The sequence below is a fragment of the Misgurnus anguillicaudatus genome, chromosome 11 (genome assembly GCF_027580225.2).
Source record: "Misgurnus anguillicaudatus chromosome 11, ASM2758022v2, whole genome shotgun sequence".
Lineage (NCBI taxonomy): Eukaryota > Metazoa > Chordata > Actinopteri > Cypriniformes > Cobitidae > Misgurnus > Misgurnus anguillicaudatus.
In genome coordinates, this window is record NC_073347.2 from 26,992,424 (window position 1) to 27,013,721 (window position 21,298).

A 21,298-nucleotide genomic window follows, 5' to 3' on the forward strand; every position below is an offset into this window, starting at 1 on the left:
GATGGACTCAACTGAGAAAGGCACCATTAAACCTGAGCACATGATGTGTTATTTGATTTGCGCAAGGACCATGCAATGAAAACTCTAAGGGGAAAAACTTGAATGATCCTCTAAAACGATTTGGTAATTGCTAAAGTGAGTGCTTTGGTCAGATGGCCTGGGTTCACAGAGGCTGCGTCTGCACGTCTGTTTGTGAGACCAGATTGTGGTGGAGCAGTGGTCCCGTACTGATCAAGGTCTCCTTCCTCAATCCCTAATTACATACAGAGCACTGTGGTGGGATGGAACCAGAGGAACACCACTGACCCTGGAAAAGAGACTAGGGTGTGTGTGTGTCGAGAGCAAGTCATACTGATTGTATAAACATAATTTTTAGGCCAAAGACGGGTGTGTTAAAGCTGTGTACGCAAAAGTTTGAGAACGGGAGAGAATTGGCAATGATAAATTATTTGTGATGTTCCTCTTTGGAAAAAGTGCCTGCTAAAAGCCTAAATGGAAATGAGAAAGGTATGTGGAAAGAGTCCGGCTGTCCAGAGGCTTTTCTGTAGGCTTTTCTGAGAAGCCGGCTTAGGACTTGGATTTGTACAGCAACTGCAACATGACAAAACTTCAAGGGCTAATTCTAGAACAAGGAGGCAGACAGGCCGACTGACTGACTGACAGACAGGCAGTCAAGAGAGCCAGAGGAATTCATCAGCTCCTGCCCACAGGTCTCTATTTCCCACGTTGGCAATCATGCATAGTCTCTCTCACATGTTCCAGGGCAGGTAACTGCTGCTAAAGGTGCCACATGCTTTATATTTAAAGGCAACAGGGCATGAAGGGCAGAATAAGTATGCTTAAACTGCTGGGGAGGGGGCACGGACAAAAAGAGTCTGAAAGAGATACAGGAAAGTATATATAGTTTATAGGCATAGATATAGATAAGATAATCTTAAGAACATCTAATGCTGGGGAGACACCTTATAACTTGCCGAATCATTCTAAGATTAAACTCAACACACATTAAAAGTGTTTCTTCCATAAATTACTTTTATCTGTGATTGTGAAAAACTAGGCATGATCAATCATAAAATTACATTCATAATCTGTGCAGAAATCATTAGTTGTGTCCCCATCTTAAGTGTACCAGCAGTGGCTTAGTGGTTCATGTAGGTTGTCTACAAACCGGAAGGTTGGTGGTTCAATCCCTGTCTCCACCGGACAGAGTGTCAAGGTGTTCTTGAGCAAGACACCTAACCCCAGCTGCTTCCGACGAGCTGGATGGCGCCTTGCATGGCTGACACACGGTGTATGAAGGACTGAGTGAATGTGAGTCAACTTGTAAAGCGCTTTGGATGGCCATAGGTCTGTTAAAAGCGCTATATAAATGCAGTCCATTCCTTTTTACCCTACTGAAAAATTCAGCTAAGACAGGCATGAGCTGGAAGCTGGTTTAAGGTGGCAGTAGCTAGTTTTAGCTGGTCCTCCCAGCCTGGCAAAGTCCAGCTAGACCATCTTAAAAGGTGACCAAAACACAGCTAGACCAGCTTGCTACACCAGCTACATCAGCTAAACCCAGCTCGCCAGCTTATGCTGGTTTTAGCTGTTTTTTTCAGTAGGGTACTCATCTGTGCTCTTTTGACACCATAAATATATAAACTAAACATACCATATCTGTATTTAAAATGTACTAAAACATTTTAGTTCATATTCATGGTGTCTATAAATACCAAAATGAAGGACCCTTATGGTGCTTTTCCATTGCATAGTACCCCACGGTTTGGGTTGGGTCAGCTTACTTTTGGGGGCTTTTCGACTGGATACAGTACGTAGTACCTAATACTTTTTTAGTACCACCTCGATTGGGGTTCCAAGCAAGCACAGCTGATACCAAAACGTGATGCAAAAACACTGTAGATCACTGAGTGGCCTGAGAGAATCGTGACTAGCATCATGCTAAATGGTAAAATGGTAAATGGACTGCATTTATATAGCGCTTTTAACAGACATTTGGCCATCCTAAGCGCTTTACAATTTGCCTCACATTCACCCATTCACTCACTCATACACCGACGGTGGTGTCAGCCATGCAAGGCGCCATCCAGCTCATCGGGAGCAGCTGGGGTTAGGTGTCTTGCTCAAGGACACCTCAACACTTGCTCAGGTGGAGCCGGGGATTGAACCACCAACCTTCCGGTTTGTAGACAACCTACATGAACCACTGAGCCACTGCCGCCCCATGCTAAATGCAAGATTAGCTTTACTCTCGTGCGTGCGCCGTCTCGAGCAAACCTGTTGTAATCTGTGCTTTAATGCAAGTTCCCAAACTCCCTTTTAGCTGTGAAAAAGTACCAGTGTTTTCCAGGCTTTTCCAGGCAGACCACAAAACTGATCAAGTTTGTAGGGAGAAGCTCTGATGAACTGGATGTGCACTCTCATGAACTGGATGTGCTAACAAAAACTAATATTAAAAAAGCAACCACATTGATGCAAGTACATCAGAATCCATGAAATGTGAATAAAAACTTTAGTGCATGATATCATATCCGATTGCTGCCCCTATACGCAGGGGTCTGCAAAGAAATTTGGCGTGCTGAAAATCAACAGCCTGAGAATCAGAAACTGTTTAAGCACGGCAGACAGGGCCCACATGCCACCACTCACTGAGTGAGATCTCACTCCCACTCTGCCCTTGTAAACACATTCTCCAGTGGTAAGGCTATCTGCAACAGTGCACTTGTGCTGGCTTTAGGGCTGGGTCACAAGCAGCCAGTACTCCTCTAAGCCTTCCTCACAGGGCTTGCCAAGAAGAGTCAGCCTGGTACACAGTGCAGCTCTTGCAAAGCCCTCTCCCACGGCTATTAGTGACCATTCATCTGGGGAGCCTGGGAAAATGCCTACAAACCCACCAGAGCGTCAGGAAGAACAGCATGCCAGGTGTTCCCTCCCCCCTCTGCCACACCAGCACTGTAAGCCCTGGCACCTGTGGGAAAGAGGAAGGGGTTTGGTAAGGAGGAGGAGTATAAAGGACCAACCCACCTTCTTCCTCCGCCCCTCTGTCCAAGACCTGAAATCATCGGATGAAACATGCAAAAGTGTGGAAATGTGAATATAGGTAGAAAATCTCTTGGTTATCCGTAGATGTGCGTGAAAGCGGAAACAGCTGCAGAGTTTTTTGTAGTGCGTCGTAATTGTAATTGCATCAGTGTAGCCGAAATTGATGGAGGGCTAGTCGGTTTACACTGCAGGACACTTATTTAGTATGCATGACACTTGACTAGAGGAACATCAGGGCTACATTCAGTTGGCTGAATAAGCTTTATAATAATGTGAAGCAATCCTTTTCAAATATTTTATATTTACCTAGGATTCCAAGTATGTTTAGCATGCATGCTATTTAAGCACTATTTAATTTCATTAACAGATAATTAATTAATATGGCTATACATTGTCAAAATTTAACTTTATTGTCAAAATTAAACATTTATTCAAAAGTAATGAGATGAAACCAAAAATGTTAAGATTTGTGTAATATTCAAAGTCTGAGGTGAGGCATTAAAAGGGGCAAGGCCAGATTTGACTACTTACACTGTTAAAATTCCTTGTTGCACTTACATTTTTAAGTTTAATTAACTTGAATTTACAATTAATTTAATCTTTTTTGACTAGTGAGAAGTTGTTACAAATTATACAAATAAAGTAGTGCTGGGCAAAGATTAATCGCGATTAATAGCATACAAAATAAATAAATTTGCATAATATATGAGTGTGCGCTGTGTGTAATTATTATGTATATATAAGAAACATTTATTTGTGTATATATATTTATTTATATTTTTATATATTCTATATTCTATATTAACAATAAAATGGATATATAAATAAAAATGTTCTGAAATGTATTTGTATGTGTGTGTGTTTACATACATAATAATTACACATAGTACAGACACATATATTAGGCAAAAATGCACTTTATTTTGTATGCGATTAATCTTTGCCCAGCAATAAAATGAAGTTAAAATAACCTAAGCTAATTCAACTTTTTTATATATAATTTTACAGTGTATGCTGCTTCTTAAAATCCTCTGTATTCCTAATTTGCTTGAGTTCTCGCTTTAAAACTAATAGATAAATCTAAATACCGGTACATAAGATAAGATTTAAGCATTTGTACAAAAGCAGCAATCCAATGAGTGATATTAGGGCTGTAGGGACTGGCATAACGAAATGGTGATATCTGCAGTGATTTTTGGAATGGTATGATAGCAGCGCCCGGAGAAGAACAGTTTTTAAATTATGTCTTTAAAAGGGAAAAACAAATAAGGTTAGAGAAAAGCTTTACTTTTGTCCTTTTTGGGGCAGACAAACTTACACAAATGAGTATATAAAACATTGTAATCTGTTTTCTTCCAGAAGCAAACATTTCCTTGGTAAGTTTGCCAATGATCTGGCTCGTGCTTGCACCCAGCCAAGGCATTTGGTGGGAAAAGTCCCCCTTTTCCCACCCTCTTCGAAGCACAAATAAATCAACTAACTATGAGCTAATGGGGAAGCATGAGGTAGCCAGTAAGGGGGAATCTACGAAAGTTGACATTTGAAAAGTGGCCTTTGCAGCTGAGAGCAAAGCAGACTTCTCAGGAAATGTGTCGGCATGTGACATGCATGCAGGATGAGATGAATGTGATGTGCATGCTGAAATCTGCAGAAACAACCACACAGGTGACAACTGACACATTTTTGGTGAACGTTTGCACGAAATGTATTCAAGACATGCATGATGAAACAACAAGAGGCATACTTTATTTTCAAAAAGCTCAATACTTTTGCTTAAACCTTCCTATAGAAATATTGAATCGCCAATAAATGTTAAGTGTTCAGAACACAAAATGACCAATGAGAGTTAATGGCTGTTGATAGCCAACAGCTGTAGAGGTCACATGTTGTATAACAGGCCAATGGCAAAGCTCTGTGACACGGGTAGAGCTGTTCTCTGCGCGGGCACAAGCAGAGAAAGTTTGTGTCTGAAATCGCACACATCCATACTAAATAGCAGCTGAAAATCATAGGGATACACTGAATGTTCGGCAACCGAAATTATTCGGTCGAAAATAGCAAAACTCATTTTCGGTGTTTGGGAAGTAAATAAGTGAAAAGGCAGAATACATTTTACCGAATAATGAGTTCTTTGATGACGTGATCATAAGCATGCACTGAATGTTCGTCAACCGAAATTATTCGGCCAAAAATATCAAAAAATAATTTTGGGTGTTCTACAAGTAAACATGTTAAAAGTAAAAAAAATGGCAATTAAATTTTAAAGAATAATGAGGTCTTTGATGACGCAATCAAATACCAACCAGCGGAAAGTGAGAGATGCGCAAAAGCAGAAAACATGTTGGTGAAAGCATTTTAAAGTGTCAGAGAAAGACGCGAAAACATACAGCACTACAACTTTCATTTATCATTTCATTATCAAATCAAGACATCCTGAAAACCATGCAGCGTTTGAGAAAGACACGGTGGCGGCAATCCTGGATATTTGTCTGCTAAATCCACAAGTACAGAGAACAAGACTTTAGCTCTGTACTACAGCAACTGCAGTATGTAATAAAAACGTACAGTCAGTCCTATAAAGTCCTACAATGACAAACACGCTTATATTAAAGGTCACGTTCTTCCTGATACCATTTTTTAAACCCTAGTTAGTGTGTAATGTTGCTTTAATAGCATAAATAATACCTGTAAAATGATAAAGCTCAAAGTTCACTGCTAGGCGATATATTTTCTTCAATAGAATTCCTCTTTAAAAGCCTACAACGAACGGCCGGTTTGGACTACAGCCTTCTACTTCCTGCTTTAATGACGCCAGTAAAACAGTCCGTTGACTAAACTCCGCCCACATGAATACGTCAGTCACCAGCTTTGGCTCAAACGGCTCTGCTAAGCTAAGCTGCTATCGAATCACAGCACATTAAACAAACTACACAATCAGAACTCGATACGTATTTCTGAAGGAGGGACTTCACATAACAAGGAAGAAATCAGCCTGTTTTGAGGACAGTGAAAACAGCGCTATACAGATAAGTAAATTGTGTGAAAAATACCGCGTTTTTTTACACGTGAAACATGAACACATGTTATACTGCCCACTCAAAGCTTGGCAATAAACACAATCAAAGCTTCAAATCACAGACAGAACGGGAGCTTTAAACGAGAAATAAAACGTTTATTAACCAAAAGCTTTTTGTTAGACTGTTTTGTTGAGCGCTTTTTCCTCCGTCATCAGCTGTCAATCTTGCCACCATTTCTCACTCTATATAGTAGGGGAGAGCAGGGCACAAACTAATGCAAGGTTAATTGTAACACGGCTACTTTACTTATACAGGGCCGAGTAACACTAGTAACACAGTGTTACAATAAAGCCTCAGGTATATACTATTAATCAAAATAATAACTGTTAATACAATATCAGGGGAAATAACTCACAATTGTGATTTTGTATGTCTTAATTGTGAAGCCCTTTCAAAAAATCTATTTATATGCATTGATGGAAAATTAAAGGATGTTAAGATGAAGGATCATAGATGGATAAATGTGTGGATATCTATATATCTATCTATTATAGGCAGATATATAAACAATATTACAATATAGACAGAATTGTATTGAATTATTTGTTTAAACTAAATTTTCTAGCAGGTATAAAAACAAATCATCTGTTTGTTACAATTAACTCCACCTATGTGGTAAGTTATAACATTTGCACTCCTGTCCAGTGTTGGGCGAAACGTGCATTACGTAATAATTCTGAAGTAACGAGTAAAGTAACGCATTACTTTATAAATGAACACATTTAATATTTTAGTTACTTTTTTTAGTAATGCAAGTTTAAATATATATACAATTATTAATAATTAAACTGAATATAGTCACATAGAATTACACCTGCCATCTCCGTTTCTCAAACTGTTCACCCTCATGCGTGCAAGCTTTGAGAAAACGGAGATGGCAGGCCAGAGTTTGACATTTTTGCGATGAAAATATGCAATTTCTGAATGCAGAACTTCTCAGTCATAAAGACCTGCAAGACCTGAAAGAGATCAAGCCTCAGCCAAGAAAGAAAAAGTAATGCATAAGTAACGTAAGTATTACTTTGCATAAAAAGTAACTACATGGCGCAATTAGTTTCTTTTTGGGGGAGTAACTCAATATTGTAATGCATTACTTTTAAAAGTAACTTTCCCCAACACTGCTCCTGTCACTTTTGGTGTAATTGAAACTTTAAGTGTTTATTTGTAGCAGAGATGTGTGTTGATTGTGAAAAAAAGTATTAATCTACTTTGTGCCCTGCTCTCTCATGTGCCCAAATTTCATCCACACTACCCATATTCATACTATATAAAACAAACTGCTTAAACAGTTAATAAGTACTTCATCTAATTCGGTATGAACTGTCACACTATCCGATTCTGGATGCCGGGAAATAGATGGTAAAGTCTGTGAAGTATCTTGATGCTTGTGTTACTCCTGTCTGCAGCTCTGAGGAGAAGATCAACAGGTTAGTGTTTGACCTCCACACCGAGCATGTGACCCTTCCATTTATTTCCCATTCACAGACCAGCTCCATTTCCTGCCACAGGCCTAATAATACCTTTAACCTTCCTTGTTTATTGTCACGTAAGCGAAGGAGTCTGTCCACACATACACACAAACGCACATTTATTATGTCTATCTGTCAGACATAATGAGTCAGCCTTTCTAATATAATGTATTAGACAATAACCCGGTTTTCACCTGGCCTAAGGGCAAGACATCATGTTTTCTCACAGGCTTTGCAAATACACAGCAATGATTCATGAAGTTCCCGCCATGATTAGTTCATGATGTGTCAGAAATCGATCTACTATGAAGGACGCTGGACACATTCACCGTGTCAAGAGCGAAAGTTGAGGTTGGAGAAACCAGCTACAAACAAATGAAGAAAATCCCCAACATCCAATGCCAGACTTTAAACATTGACTCTCACCACTTTTATCTTCGTTCTGGACTTCTAAAATTATCTCATTTGTTTTCTCAGCTTCTACCTTGGGATACCCATTCAGAGGTTCACTAGATCCTGTGTTAGATTCATGTTTCAGCTTCATATCCCACATTATTTGTGTTGCCTACACCAACAATGGCCTGAAGCTGAATTTAAACAACATGCAATGTGAATTTGTAGACTTATTTAGAAAGAGAGAGAGAGAGAGAGAGAGAGAGAGAGAGAGAGAGAGAGAGCTGGTCATCTATATGCAGAAGAGCTGCCATGCCTTGATGTGTCGTGAGAGGAGCAGCAACATCTAAAGGGAAGAAATTTCGTTTTACAGGTTTAACTGCCCTGTAATCTACCTCTCTCAGCAGGACCTGGCCCACGCAGTGAGCATTTTAAGGGATCTAGGGGCGCGCTCATATGATACCTAACCCAACCGAATCATGCCCGAGCACTATTGTCCCCCCTCCCTACTTCCCCAGAAGCACGCACTCACACTGTACCTTGACCGATCCAAGACCGGGCATGCTTTTGTCATTAGGACGCTTTCGTCATTAGGGAGCTCAGGCTACCGTGGTGGTTATCACGCCATTGATCTACTGGCCTTCCTTCACCAGCTGCCCCATCTAATCTACTTATCTATGTATATATAAATATATATTATGTTTTAATCCCCATCAAATTTTTAAAAATCGTACCTATTATATAATATATCCTCTATAGAATCAGATATGTCTGGCTCTCTCCCAAGGGTTTTTTCTCCTCCTAGGACTTTTCGCACACAGGCTTTTTCTCCTAGGAGTTTTTTTTCAACCCCTAGGGAATCTGCTGACATTGGCTTAACTTAGCACCCTCTTACATAGGTTTAATTTTTACTACGCTCGCTAGTATGATTAATCTTAACCACTGTATTCTGCTGTTTATGTTTTTATGACTTTTCTGTGTTTTTCCTGCATCTATTAATGTAAGGCTGCTTTGAAACAATTAAACAATTGTGAAAAGCGCTATATAAATAAAATTTAATTGAATCGATTGTTTTGAAGAAAACAGGAAGTAAAGCGCTCTCTTAACACTGGAACCCATCGTATTGCTATGTCTGTGTTTTTTTTTTTATTCGGAGTCGTTTGGTGCGCGATAACACACATCCCTCTCACAAGCCCACATATTGCTTAGTTGATCTGTCGCGTATGCAGCTCAGACATTCACGTTACCCTGCTGGGCACATCAGAAGGTTTTTTAAGAAGGCAGATCAAGATGAGTGGTTGCGCAATTAATGTCTCTCCTTTTGATTTGCGATCAAACTGCGCATTTTGCAAAACAGGCTTTTGGGGTCAAACGTGCTTGGGCGTGGTTTGGTTAGGATAATGTGAGTGTGCCCTAAGTGCTACCTGTGCAAGAAGCACGTCCCTCCAACTCCCTCCTGTCCCTCCTTCTGCTTTCACAAGACATGGTGATGGGTAACAGACGAGAGACAATGAGAGGACAGAGGACAGTCGGCATCTTTCACTCTTGTCACATTGCAGGCATTTTCCACATGCAAAAATTTTAGGGTCATTATGAGGAATCAAACTTTTCATATCTTTTGAAATAAAACATCTTGATGTATTATAAAAACATGCCGTAACTTTCAGAACTCAAACATTCCTCCCTGGTCCAAAAAGAGAACATTATGTTTATACACTGCATTGCAAAGAGGATTATTTTATGAATCTGTCACAGTGTTATGCAGGTTAAGTGTTATTTAAGTATGGGGGAGTTAAAAACTACACTGAACCCAACAGAAACCCGCAGTCCATGTTTTAGGACCAAAGTGCTGTACTTATTTTAAATATGAAGGGAGTGCTTCTTGTAAAAATCTGATTATTTATTTTTTCAAAGACAAAGTGAATTATGAAACTTTAGCCACAAAACAACATTAATAGCATCATAATAGGACTGAAGATGAAAAATGTATAACCTAATTTGGAAATATATATGATAGGAACCCTTTCAAAACATGCATGACACATATGGCCTGGGTATAAGTACAGGTAAAAGTGAGGTCGTAAACATCCATCACATCCGTATAGGGGCGGTTGAGACACTTCTGGGGAAGGTTATCTAGTCTCGGCTAGTTTTCTTGCTGGCATGCAGGTAAGGCATTAATTTCTCCGCTCTGTTTTGAAACCGTTCCTTTCCTGCTGTGGGACTGATATGCATGTGAATACGTGTGACACTCTTATTTATGTCATTTCTAAAGGAGGTGTGTATGAAATCTGCAGGTCTTCGCTTGCAGCTTGATCATAGGTAATTATATATTTCAATAGCCTAAAGAAAATTGTCAAATATTCAGGCGCAACAAATACTTGTCATATTTTAACAGGTACAGTTGGTATTGTATTTGACGAGTGTGGTGGTGTTTGAGGTTCAACTGAACAACACAAATCAAAATAGTTATACATTAGCAGACACAAATAACCTAAGGGCTGGGTTTGTACGCCGGTATCATCTCATCTTAAGCCAACTGCATGAGGTGAATGAAGCAATTAAACATCTAACATTACCCAGTCAACGACAACTCTAGAATGTTTATTCTAATGTTAAACTGCCATCCTTACTTTTTTTATTCGCTTCGGTTAAAAGTGTCTGCTGAATATCTGATAAAGAAGTAATGTATTACTGGTATCTAATTTTGTCAACAAATATTACTTATGTGGTAGTCCGGGGATGGCCTGGTACAAAAGTGGATACTCAAGTAAAGAAATATTAACTTTGAAAATGAAAAGTGAAAGTACGGTAGCCTATACTTGAAATGTCACCTCTGCATTTAACCCTTCCTAGTGAGTAGTAAACACAAACAGTGCAAGTCATGAACACACACATACCCGGAGCAGTGGGCAGCTATCATTGCAGCGTCCGGGGAGCAATTGGAAAATATGCCTTGCTCAAGGGCATCTCAGTCGAATGTGAGACTCGAACTTGCGGCCTTCAGGTTACACGTAGGGCTGAGCGATTTATCAAATGCAATATTCATGCGCATCTCATCAGTAAAGCCGGTTCTGTGATAAGTAATAAATAGCGATCACCTTCTATGATATTGAGCGGCGTTTACTACACCTAGCCTTAGTTCACTGACAAGCTAGGCAATTCGCATTCAAAGCGATTTGGCCGATATTGTTGATGCGATATTGCTAAACTTGTCAGTGAACAACGGCTCTATGTAGTAAATGCCGCTTTATCTCAGAATCGGCTTTACTGATGATATGCGCATGCAATAAATCGCCCTAAAAACAAACCTGACTCTCTAACCATTAGTCCATATTGTTATTCAGTCATTGTACACATAAACGTAAGATGTCCTGGTTGATGTGGTAATTGTCCAGCCTATCCCGCACTGTGATTGGACAGCTGAGTAAAACATGACATCAACAGGCACAGTGTTTTAACAAAGGCTCAACAAAGTTCAAATAAAATGTGAGTGCTAAGCACTGAGAATGGAATAAATTCCAGCTGTTGGCGTTTTTTAAAAGTACAATGCGCTCCCATTGCAAATAAATGTAAAAATACTCTGTCCTCAAGAAAAATGCTTTGATGTACACACGGCCTAACTATTCTATTAATGATACTTTTTAACTTTTTTCTCTGTAATGCCATCCATCTCTGTTTAAAATCTAACGTGTATTGAAATCCAACCCATGTTTCCCAGTAAATCCAACTCCAGAGCTCATATTATAAATCATTATTTATACAAATGATAAATTACAATTACTATAAGCTTACTGTTGTGTATCAAAGTAAGGAAAGGAGACAGTTTTAAACACTGACAGCTTAAGTCAGGGGTGACCAAACTCGGTCCTGGAGGACCAGTGTCCTGCAGAGTCTAGCTCCAACCCTAATCAAACACACCTGAAGCAGCTAATTTGGCATGCTAGAAAATTCCGGGAAGGGTTGGTGAGGCAAGTTGGAGCTAAACTCTGCAGCACATCGGCCCTCCAGAACTGAGTTTGGGCAGACCTGGTTTAAGTACTGTTTTTTGTTCATCTTTAAACAAAATAACAGATTGCATATTTAGGCTGTGTCTCAATCAGCTCCCTCGTTCAATAATCAGGGCACTGATCAGGAAGTCGGTGATTTTAAGGATCTTTAAAGGTCTCAATCGCAAAATCCTTTCAGTGCACAGGAACGTTCGTTACCTCAAAAATTCTCACAATGCAACACAAAAAAACAGGGAGCATCAATGGCCCATATGTTCCCTTACCAGAAATCACGTGAGCTTCAACAAATATTTTACAGATCTATGTGGTGCCTAAGGCTGGGTACACACCAAAAGATTTTTTACATTTTATAAGATTTTCAAAATGGTGATATATACTCTACAAACAGTATATATAAAAAATCCTAAATTTAACCATTTTGCACCTATGATGTGTGGTGTGCCATGATGTGTCAAAGACAGCACACCACACAAACAGATTTTCAACCAGAGTCTTGACTGTGAACACAGGCAATCTCGCAAAATCTCATGAGACTTCAGAATAAGCATGGTGGACGATATGCAGGAAGAAATTTCAATGATAGTGTTTGGAATGATTTTTTACAGAAAATTCAAGGGATAAAAAGAATAGGGTTTGGGTGAAGTCATGGAGACAGCGGGAACATGGTGTGTACAAGTTCACTTTGCATCAGCTTCACTTTGTGCTGCACCATGACTGCTTCCGTCTTCTCGCTTTCTGATTGGATATTGTTTCGTTTCACGTGATGATCTCAAGGTCATGCACACATTTGTCCTCGAGGTTCCCCCCACACATCAGGATTTCCGATTGTAAATATTAAACATGTTTAATATTTACGATTCACAATCGGGGCGGCTCCGACGTTCTTCCGATCAGGTTCAGACACTCTTAAAACACCTCACATCAAGGTAAAATCTGATAAGATAATCTGTAGAACCATCAAGATAATCGGGACATAGCTAGGATTGTTGTAAGGAGGGAAAATGGGGCCAAAATCAGCCCGATTATATTTTGGTGTGTGTACCCAGCATAAAATATGGCAAGAAAGCCTAAGCTTGAGGTGCGCACCTATCTATGTAGGTAGCTTGCAAAGCACATGACTGCTATACCTTCAAGACAGAGCGGAGTGTTCAGGGTGAGATCTTTCTTCGGTTTGGGCTGGATCTTCTGGTATCTGGCCTCTTGAAACTGCCTCACCTTCTGCTCCACTGAATCTCTTATCAAAGAGCCCACTTCCTGCATACAGACACATGCAAGTTTGCATACACATACATATGCATTCATGAGAACAAAGATATCCCTCCCAAGCAAGTTTCAGTAATCAGTTTAAGAGGACATTAATTTGAAACCTTTTCTACAGAGCTGTGTAATATTGTGCGGATTTTACATAACATTATATATCTTATAAAGACCGAAAAAGAAGGTGGGGGAATCCCCAATTCTTGCAGTATCTGTCTACTGAGGTGTAAAAAGCACTTATACAAACAAACAAACAAACAGAAACACACCCTCAATCCCTTCCTTCCTGTGCTCCGCAGAGAACCAGCTGGCATTGTCTTGGCTGCCTAGGGGCAATACATTAAGATCCACCAGCACAGCGAAATTCCCACACTTTGAAGGAGAAAGAGAGAGGAAGAGAAAGAAGTATTAGATGGGCAGTCTTGAACAAAACAAAAAGAAGTCATGACAGAGCAGATTGAATGACGCATTCAAATCCGTAGCTGAAGGCAAGTTACACTAACCCCCCCATGTACATCTGCTTTGCCCTCCTCTCTCCCTATGACTTTTACAAGCTGTGTAAACGCACCTCATTAGCATCATGTTGGCAATCCGATACACTTGATCTCAAAGACAGTGATGTTAAAACCAAGCGTGTGGCTAAAGTCATCGTTTAGTTACGCAGAGCACTGACACAGCAAAGGATTTGCACCTTGAGAAACTGCTTTGTGAATGGATGCCCCCTCTAACCTGTTAGTATTTTGCTGATGGTGATGAGGAACATGACAGATTCATGTATGTATTCCCAGTGGAATTTTAGAGGGCTGCGCAACTTCATCCGGAAATTGGAATTCTGGGAGCGCTACGTAGTGCACGCCAGGGACAATAAGTCACAGTGGGGCGCGAGAGCCAGAGCCGCCGCAAACATTTAAGTGCTCGTTACATCTCCGGCCAGATTATGTTTTACACATGAGCGCAAGAGCGAGTCTGACACTCCACTTCAGTCCGCCTCAACCTCTCACACAGGTCTTACCCGGACCACCCGCGAGAAGACGGGGAGCCGACACTCAGCACCTGAACTCCAGACTACGTAGGGCAATGGTGATGAAGAGACACAAGTTTGACTGACAATGCAGGAGATGACATCAGAGGAGAGGAGGCACGCAAGGAACGTTAGTGGAGATACGGGAGAAACAATGAATGCAAAAATTCCCCTTTTCAAAACACACATGGATCACAAATAATGACAGAGTGCAGAGCACATTCTGGAGCACTTGAAGAGTGTCTGATAAAAACCTGATAAAACATGATTAAGTGAGTGTAGGTTTTAGTGTGCCCTGGAGAGGATCTAAAGTGGCCCGGGCAGGGCGGTATGAGAGGCAGGGTAATGCCTTGATTTGGGTCTGCATTCTTCCAAGGACAGCTGGAAAGAGATGACGTGAGAAAGTGAATTAGAAGGGTGTGTTGGGTAAAGCCCATTGTTCAGGCTACACTCTGGCTACACTCGTTCTCTCTCTCTCTCTCTCTCTCTCTCTCTCTCTTTACATCTTCTCTGTCTTTTTCTTGCTCGTCCCATAAGCAAAGATTTATGCCTCCCCATACCAGAGGAGTCTACAGCGACTGTGTAAATAAAATGTCTCCAGCATTGTCAGTTGGCTTCTAACCTCCGAATTCATCTTCAGTCAAGCAGGATTACAGCACATTATTAGCCCAGAGACAGGCAGCTATGGCCAAATTGGGCTGCCAAATAGCTTTGTTTTTGACATGAAAGCATATTTTTCTCTAATTGCTGCTTTGTGTACTTATGCGTTGAACACGGCCATGTTGAATTTGAGGGACGGGCTGCCCCCTAGCGTCAGACTATGTGTTTTTAAAAGACAAGTGGCTATATTTAGGTGGTGGCATGTGAGAGAACTCTAAGAAACTTTGTGTCACTTATATCCTTAAAGAGACTTTCATTGAAAGAGTTAATCATTTGCAGGCGAGCAGAGACAAAAGCAAAATGTGAAAAAAGAGATGTCCTTATGTATGAGTGGGAAACTATGTGGGTATGTAGAGGACAGCAGATCCTTCAGAAAACACTGGGCGGCATTCTCCTCACGTCTTTGTGCTTTGGCCATTCTGCGACTGACCAGTGGTTTCGGCTGACTGCCTTCCACAATTACCATGGCGTGGGAAAGCAATGGAGGGGATAGACAGGAACTGTCAATCAAGCAATGAAAAGCAGCTAAGCGACGTTGTGTCCTCTTGCACTGGCAGGAGCAGCTTGGAACTGCATGCTGTTCTGTATTTCTCCACTTTCTTTTCAAAATCCGAAATATGCCATTACGAATGACTGCAGGAATGTTCCCAGTGTTAGAGAGGCATGTTCGCCCCGCTTTTCCAGGCCATGTGTAAATCACTGGACTATGAGACAGCTTGAGAGAAACAACTAAATGGATTGACCTAATATGCGGGTCTGTCTTAATATGTAAAGATAACACAGGGCTTTTCAGTGTTTGGAAAGAATAATAAGGTTTTGGCCCTTGAAACATCAGGTCTGCTGGTGCAAGAGTTGGAAAAATAATAATCTGTCTGTGATATCCATGTCCATTCAATTGGATATTCTGGCAAAAGCTGGACAATTAGACTTTGTTTCCCACAGACTAACAGTTTATTTGTGGCGGCACATCCTGCAGGGGGATCGGTGAATAATAGGTAATTAATATGTGGTCAGGGCGGTTATTTTCGAACATGGAGCCTCAAGCAAAGTAACATGAAAAGTCCTTCACACCACGAAATGGGGTCTTGCGAACTCTCGGGTCACCACAAAAAGTATATGTATGGGAAACACTGTTTTACAATACAAGTACCCTAAACACAGTCCTTGACAATGACTCCAAAGTCAACCATATTGCTTGTGTGAATTAAGGGACTGTCTACACAACAACGTTTTCAACTAAAACCAGAAAACGCGTTCTGGGGGCCGAAAATGCAATTTTTTTAAAAACAATGCTATTGTCTTGATGAAAACTGCAAAAACATGAAAATGTGGAAACGGTGACATTCTGCATGTGCATATTACACTTTTTGACTGCCAACTACTGTCCTGGCAGGCATAAAACAGCATTTTTTTGTCATTTTTGCAGATTTGTGTAAATGGGAATAATTGGAGAAAATTATCGCATGTACATGAAAAACAAAGGAAAAACTTCAGTTTTAGTACATCGCAGTCATGTAAACGTAACTGATTTACAGATTCTGATTTTTTTTTCATGAAATCTCAAAATTGTTCAAAACATAACAAATGCTGCAAAGTAAATATGAGATATATCCAAAAAATATAATTAGCCCAGTGAACAAGACTTAAGCTTGTGAAAAAAATCCTTGGCTACATTTGCTGAGAATGCCATTAAAAATATTTTGCAAATATGTAACTTGTGCAATTGGTTTTGTAACTGTTTTTGAATGCCTAACATAAATTCCTTGCAGAAAAAAGCCCAGAGGTAATCTTTAACCATAGCTGCAATACCACCTCTGTTTTCAATCCATCAGCAGCAGATACACAAAACGTTCAGCTAACAGACATGTAGGTTGGGTACTTTGCATGCTGAATGCTGGTCTGTATTTAATGTATGTTTTTTATCATCTATGCAGAATTGGTCTGCTTAATACCCACCAATGTTTTTCAACAAATCCAACACAATGTAAAGTCTTTGACTTTTTGTTGTTATCTAGAGGAAATGTGATGTTGTATTCAGGAAATTCTTTACTGGTCAAATTTTTTAGAGCAGTAATGATATTTGTGTACAAGGATTGAGTAATGAACAAGCAGTGCTTTCTAACACAAGTGTCATTAGTCTTTCCTATATCCTTTTATTTGTTTATGCCTGCTGAATACACCCGAAGCTTCCTGTGGGTCAATAACCTAGCGATTAAACTTTCTCTTACCTTTGTCACTTTATCTGATCAACATGACCTGCCAAAAAGATACTACAAAAGGTACAAGACTAAACAAACAATAAAACAAAACTGTGCTAAATCAGTCGCCGCCGCTTTGACCAAAGTCCGCCCCTTAGCCTGTCCTAACGTAAAGCTGTTCTATTTTCTGCTCCCAATCACTGAGAAAATACATGAAGCAATCACAATCTGCTTTCAGCTTTTCCTCCTGACCTCCTGGGTTTGCTCTGCATCGCTTACAGTTCCCAAGACGCTCCCTCCTCACTACCTTCTCTTATCTCTGTTTCTCTTGCCCTCTCTCTCTGATTAGTTTTGGGCACTCAGCCCAAGAGTGGTCGTGCAGCAGTTGCCCGTTCACCGGCGCACCTCCCTGCCCTTTTACCGCCACTATCGCTGTTGTGAGAACCAGACCCCCTTTCGCTGCACTTAGCTCCAGGGCTAACATTAACCAGCCACAGATGTTTATGCAGAGAGAGAAAGAGTGAGCAAGATAGAGAGAAAATAAGAGCGAGAGAGTGCAGAGAACTAGTCTTACTCATTAAGAATCCCCCATCCGTCTAGCGCCTTCTTTGTCTCTCTATAAGAGTTGCAGGTCGACAAACAGTCTCCGGGGCCTGGGGGGAACTCTTTAGATCTATGGGTGTTGCCTGTTTAAAGCTTAAACTCTTGGTCTTAACTTGCTGTTTTTGTATGCTGCGAGTCACCTGGCATTCCCTCAAAAGGGTCAATGTTAGCGTTGTGAACAGTCACGAGAGACAGACAAGTGAAACCACTTTTTTTCTGAAAAACTCACTGCTAGGGTGGTCGCCAAGGTGTTGCTATGTTTGTTTCCAGGGTGCTCTGGGTGGTTGTAAGCACATTAGTATGTGGTGGATAAGGCCTTTTGGGTAGTTGTTAACACTTTGGTATGTGGTTGCTAAGGTGTCTTTGTCCTGGGTGGTTTCTAGGTGATTATTTACTTACTTTAAGTGAAGTAAGTGATGTATGTCCAAACCCAGTGATGATGGTATGTAGAGTAGGGGTGTTATCAAATATCGATACATACAAGGTTTGCATATGGTTGTGTGTTCTCAATGACAACTTTCCTAAAAATATATCCTATTATATTCCCAAAACAGCAAATATCACAATATATCAATCAAAGTTACATTAGGCCTAAAAAAAATTTTTGTTTGGTTCCGGTTTCCGACCGACCCTGCCAATTTATGTGCGACCCAAATTTATTTTATGAGCTTGGGGAAGAAATAATACACATTAAATAAATACACAAATAAAAAAAAATTTGAGGCGAACTATAATTTACCTTTTAGTACAGCACCGTTTTTGTAAAGCACGCGTCCTCCAGCAACAAACAAAGCAGCTACACAGTCGTTAACACAATAGTTCACAGATCGTTGTCGCCACTTACAAAGGCACTGGTAAAGTGGTAATTTTTGGTGTGCATTCGAGATGCTGTTTCGTGCACAGCAACGTGATCTTTTGCCCCGCCGAAAGTTGTAAATTACAGACAAAAAAAGACGAGCTGAACAACGATATGCAAGTGGGCTTTTCTCTTCCAGAGAGCACAAACCAAGGCTCATTTTTGCTGGCAGTAAGTGAATTATAATATTTGAATTTATGGTATTATGACCAGGGCTTGACATTAACACCGCCAAACGCGGGTAAGATTTCGGCCGTAAGGCGGGTCTGTTTTCTTAAAAGTTATGCGAAATGATAAACAATACGCAATGCGACACTGGGAAACTACAGAGCTGCACCCAGAGCAACGCACAGAGATCTGTTGAGAGACGCGCACGCGATCAGCGGGGCGTTGCGGACCAAAGCGTCACCTTCCAGAGAGCGCGCGAGAGCTGATGGATTTGCGAATGCACAAGAGGACGCAGTCTGAGCGCATACACACTTCGGGAAAGATAAAACAATTGCATGGAAGTGATTGATTAGATATAAATTGCGTGCAAACTCTTAGGGCAAGAGCGAAGAGAAATTCAGCGCATCTGAATGCACACGAAATCAAAAGAAACCCGCCATCGAGAGGTTCGCGCATCATTTTAATGTAACAATAATGCCCTCCCGACATTTGTCATTAAAAGTCTTAAATCACTTTTATCAGAAACCATTTAGCTTATAAAATACATCTGCATGACAGTAAAATTAATGTACATATGCTGATTATGCTACAAAGAGTTCCACTTTTATACTTTAGCCACAGGCTCACATAAGATATTTTTCATATCATACAGACAGATTCAACACCGGCCTCCACATATTGCGTTTCGTTATTTACTTATTTTTTTACTTTAAAACACGCAGTGTATTCGTTCAGCTGCATTTACTGCTCTCTCTCTCTCTCTCTCTCTCTCTCTCTCTCTCTCTCTCTCTCTCTCTCTCTCTCTCTCTCTCTCTCTCACACACACACACACACACACACACACACACACACACACACACACACACACACACAATTAAAAAGAGATAATCCGTGGAGATCCGTGGCTCTGCGCTGCGTGAGACAAACACGCAATATGGCCAAAGTCACCTCAAATATATCCGCTATTCAATTTAAATATTTAACAATTTCCTACCTTTCCCTTGCTGCCACTGTAAAAAAAAATAAAAAAAAATGACCTAAACTGACAACCAACCGGAACCAAACTTTTTTTTTTTTATGCCTTATCGCAATTATGGGTGCGCCGATAAATGCCGATACACTACTAATACGTGGCTGAAAACTCTTCTGAATCGCTAAGGGCATCACCATTTCGATTAAAAATCTAAATTGTGACACCCTTAGTGATTCAGAAGAGTTATCGAAATTAAGTCACAACCTCGAACTTCGAATTAAAAAATGGGATTGTCGATGCTGACACGCCCCCACGTAACGTCCGGTCGGCTTGCCAAGCGTGGTAAAAAACTCTCTTTTTTTATTGCTACAACAGTACTCCTTGAAATGCATATCATAAACAGGATTACTACCTAGTGATCTGACCTAGGACAGAGCGCAGCTCTCTGCACGTGCGTGAGAGTGAGAGAGGCGCCAAGATGCAGCGGGTTATATTTTAAACAAAAGGAATAGTTTGCCTCAGCTCACATGAAACGCATAAAACTGAAAAATACATAAGGATTACTACTTTAGTTTATGTTTACGGCGCATTCACACGGGGCGTCAGCGTTAACGCTTAACGGAAGGCTTGTCTGAAGCGTGGCCAACAGCCAATCACAGTGGCCGCTACACATTCTCCGTTCTTCCATAAACGTAATTGGCTGGCTCTGTCTAGGTAATTTGCATAAGGCGATCTGATTGGCTGACGCACGCGTTGCCGCTTGAAAAGTTGAGAAATTTTCAACTTCTGCCGCGAGCAACGGCACTGACGCGGCGCCGACGGATCCACAATTCAGTTCGGCAACGCATGACGTCACCCATTAAGAGTGAATGGGAAGCGTTACCGCTGACGCCCCGTGTGAATGCGCCGTTAGACTTCGGACAGATGCGAGAGCGCGTGCATGTGAGACAGAGAGAAGCGCAGCTGCTTATGACGCGCTGGATTTATTTCAGATGCTAGGAGTCCAAGACGCGCGCATTAAGTCCATGTGCATGCAAGAAGGAATCCTCTCTATAAGCTCTCTTGCGTAAAGTGAACCCCAAACCCCTCATGCGAGGAAAAGCATGCAATGTGCATGTTAATGTAAAACTATAATAATAATAATAATAATAAATATTAATGCCATAGCATTTTTTGTCTTTCAAAAAAAAGAGAATCGAATCGTTGCCTTAGAATTGAAAAAATTTAATCCAATCGAGGATTTGGAGAATCCCATATGAATCACACAGCCGATATTATTCACAGCTATTTCATGTACTACGGCTTTTGATCTGTAAGTCTTTAACGATCTGAAATCACTGTTAGTTTGAGTCGTTTATAACATGCATTTAAAAAAGCAACACTCGTCAAACATAATCATTATACATATTCTTCTTTATTATCATGAAAATACCTGAAAAGGTTTGAAGAACAGCAATATAAATATATCCTTAAGCCATTTCCTGGAGCTGCGTGTAATAGCTGCGTGTGTATGGTTCTTTGTCTGCAACGCATATTGAGTCTCTGCACGAGAGCGCCCTCTGGCTTTTAGAAGT

General features: G+C 40.6%; 1 protein-coding gene across 1 annotated transcript in view; it reads right to left on the bottom strand.

The window, feature by feature from the left end:
- Window positions 1-21,298, bottom strand: part of slx4ip (SLX4 interacting protein) — a 54,446-nt gene that overhangs the window by 29,958 nt on the left and 3,190 nt on the right. The window contains exons 2-3 of the mRNA XM_073873432.1: window positions 13,524-13,617; window positions 13,116-13,238 (exon numbers count right to left, since the gene is read on the bottom strand). Of these exons, the coding sequence (XP_073729533.1) occupies window positions 13,116-13,238; window positions 13,524-13,617 (217 nt within the window). The remainder of the gene's footprint in view (window positions 1-13,115; window positions 13,239-13,523; window positions 13,618-21,298) is intronic.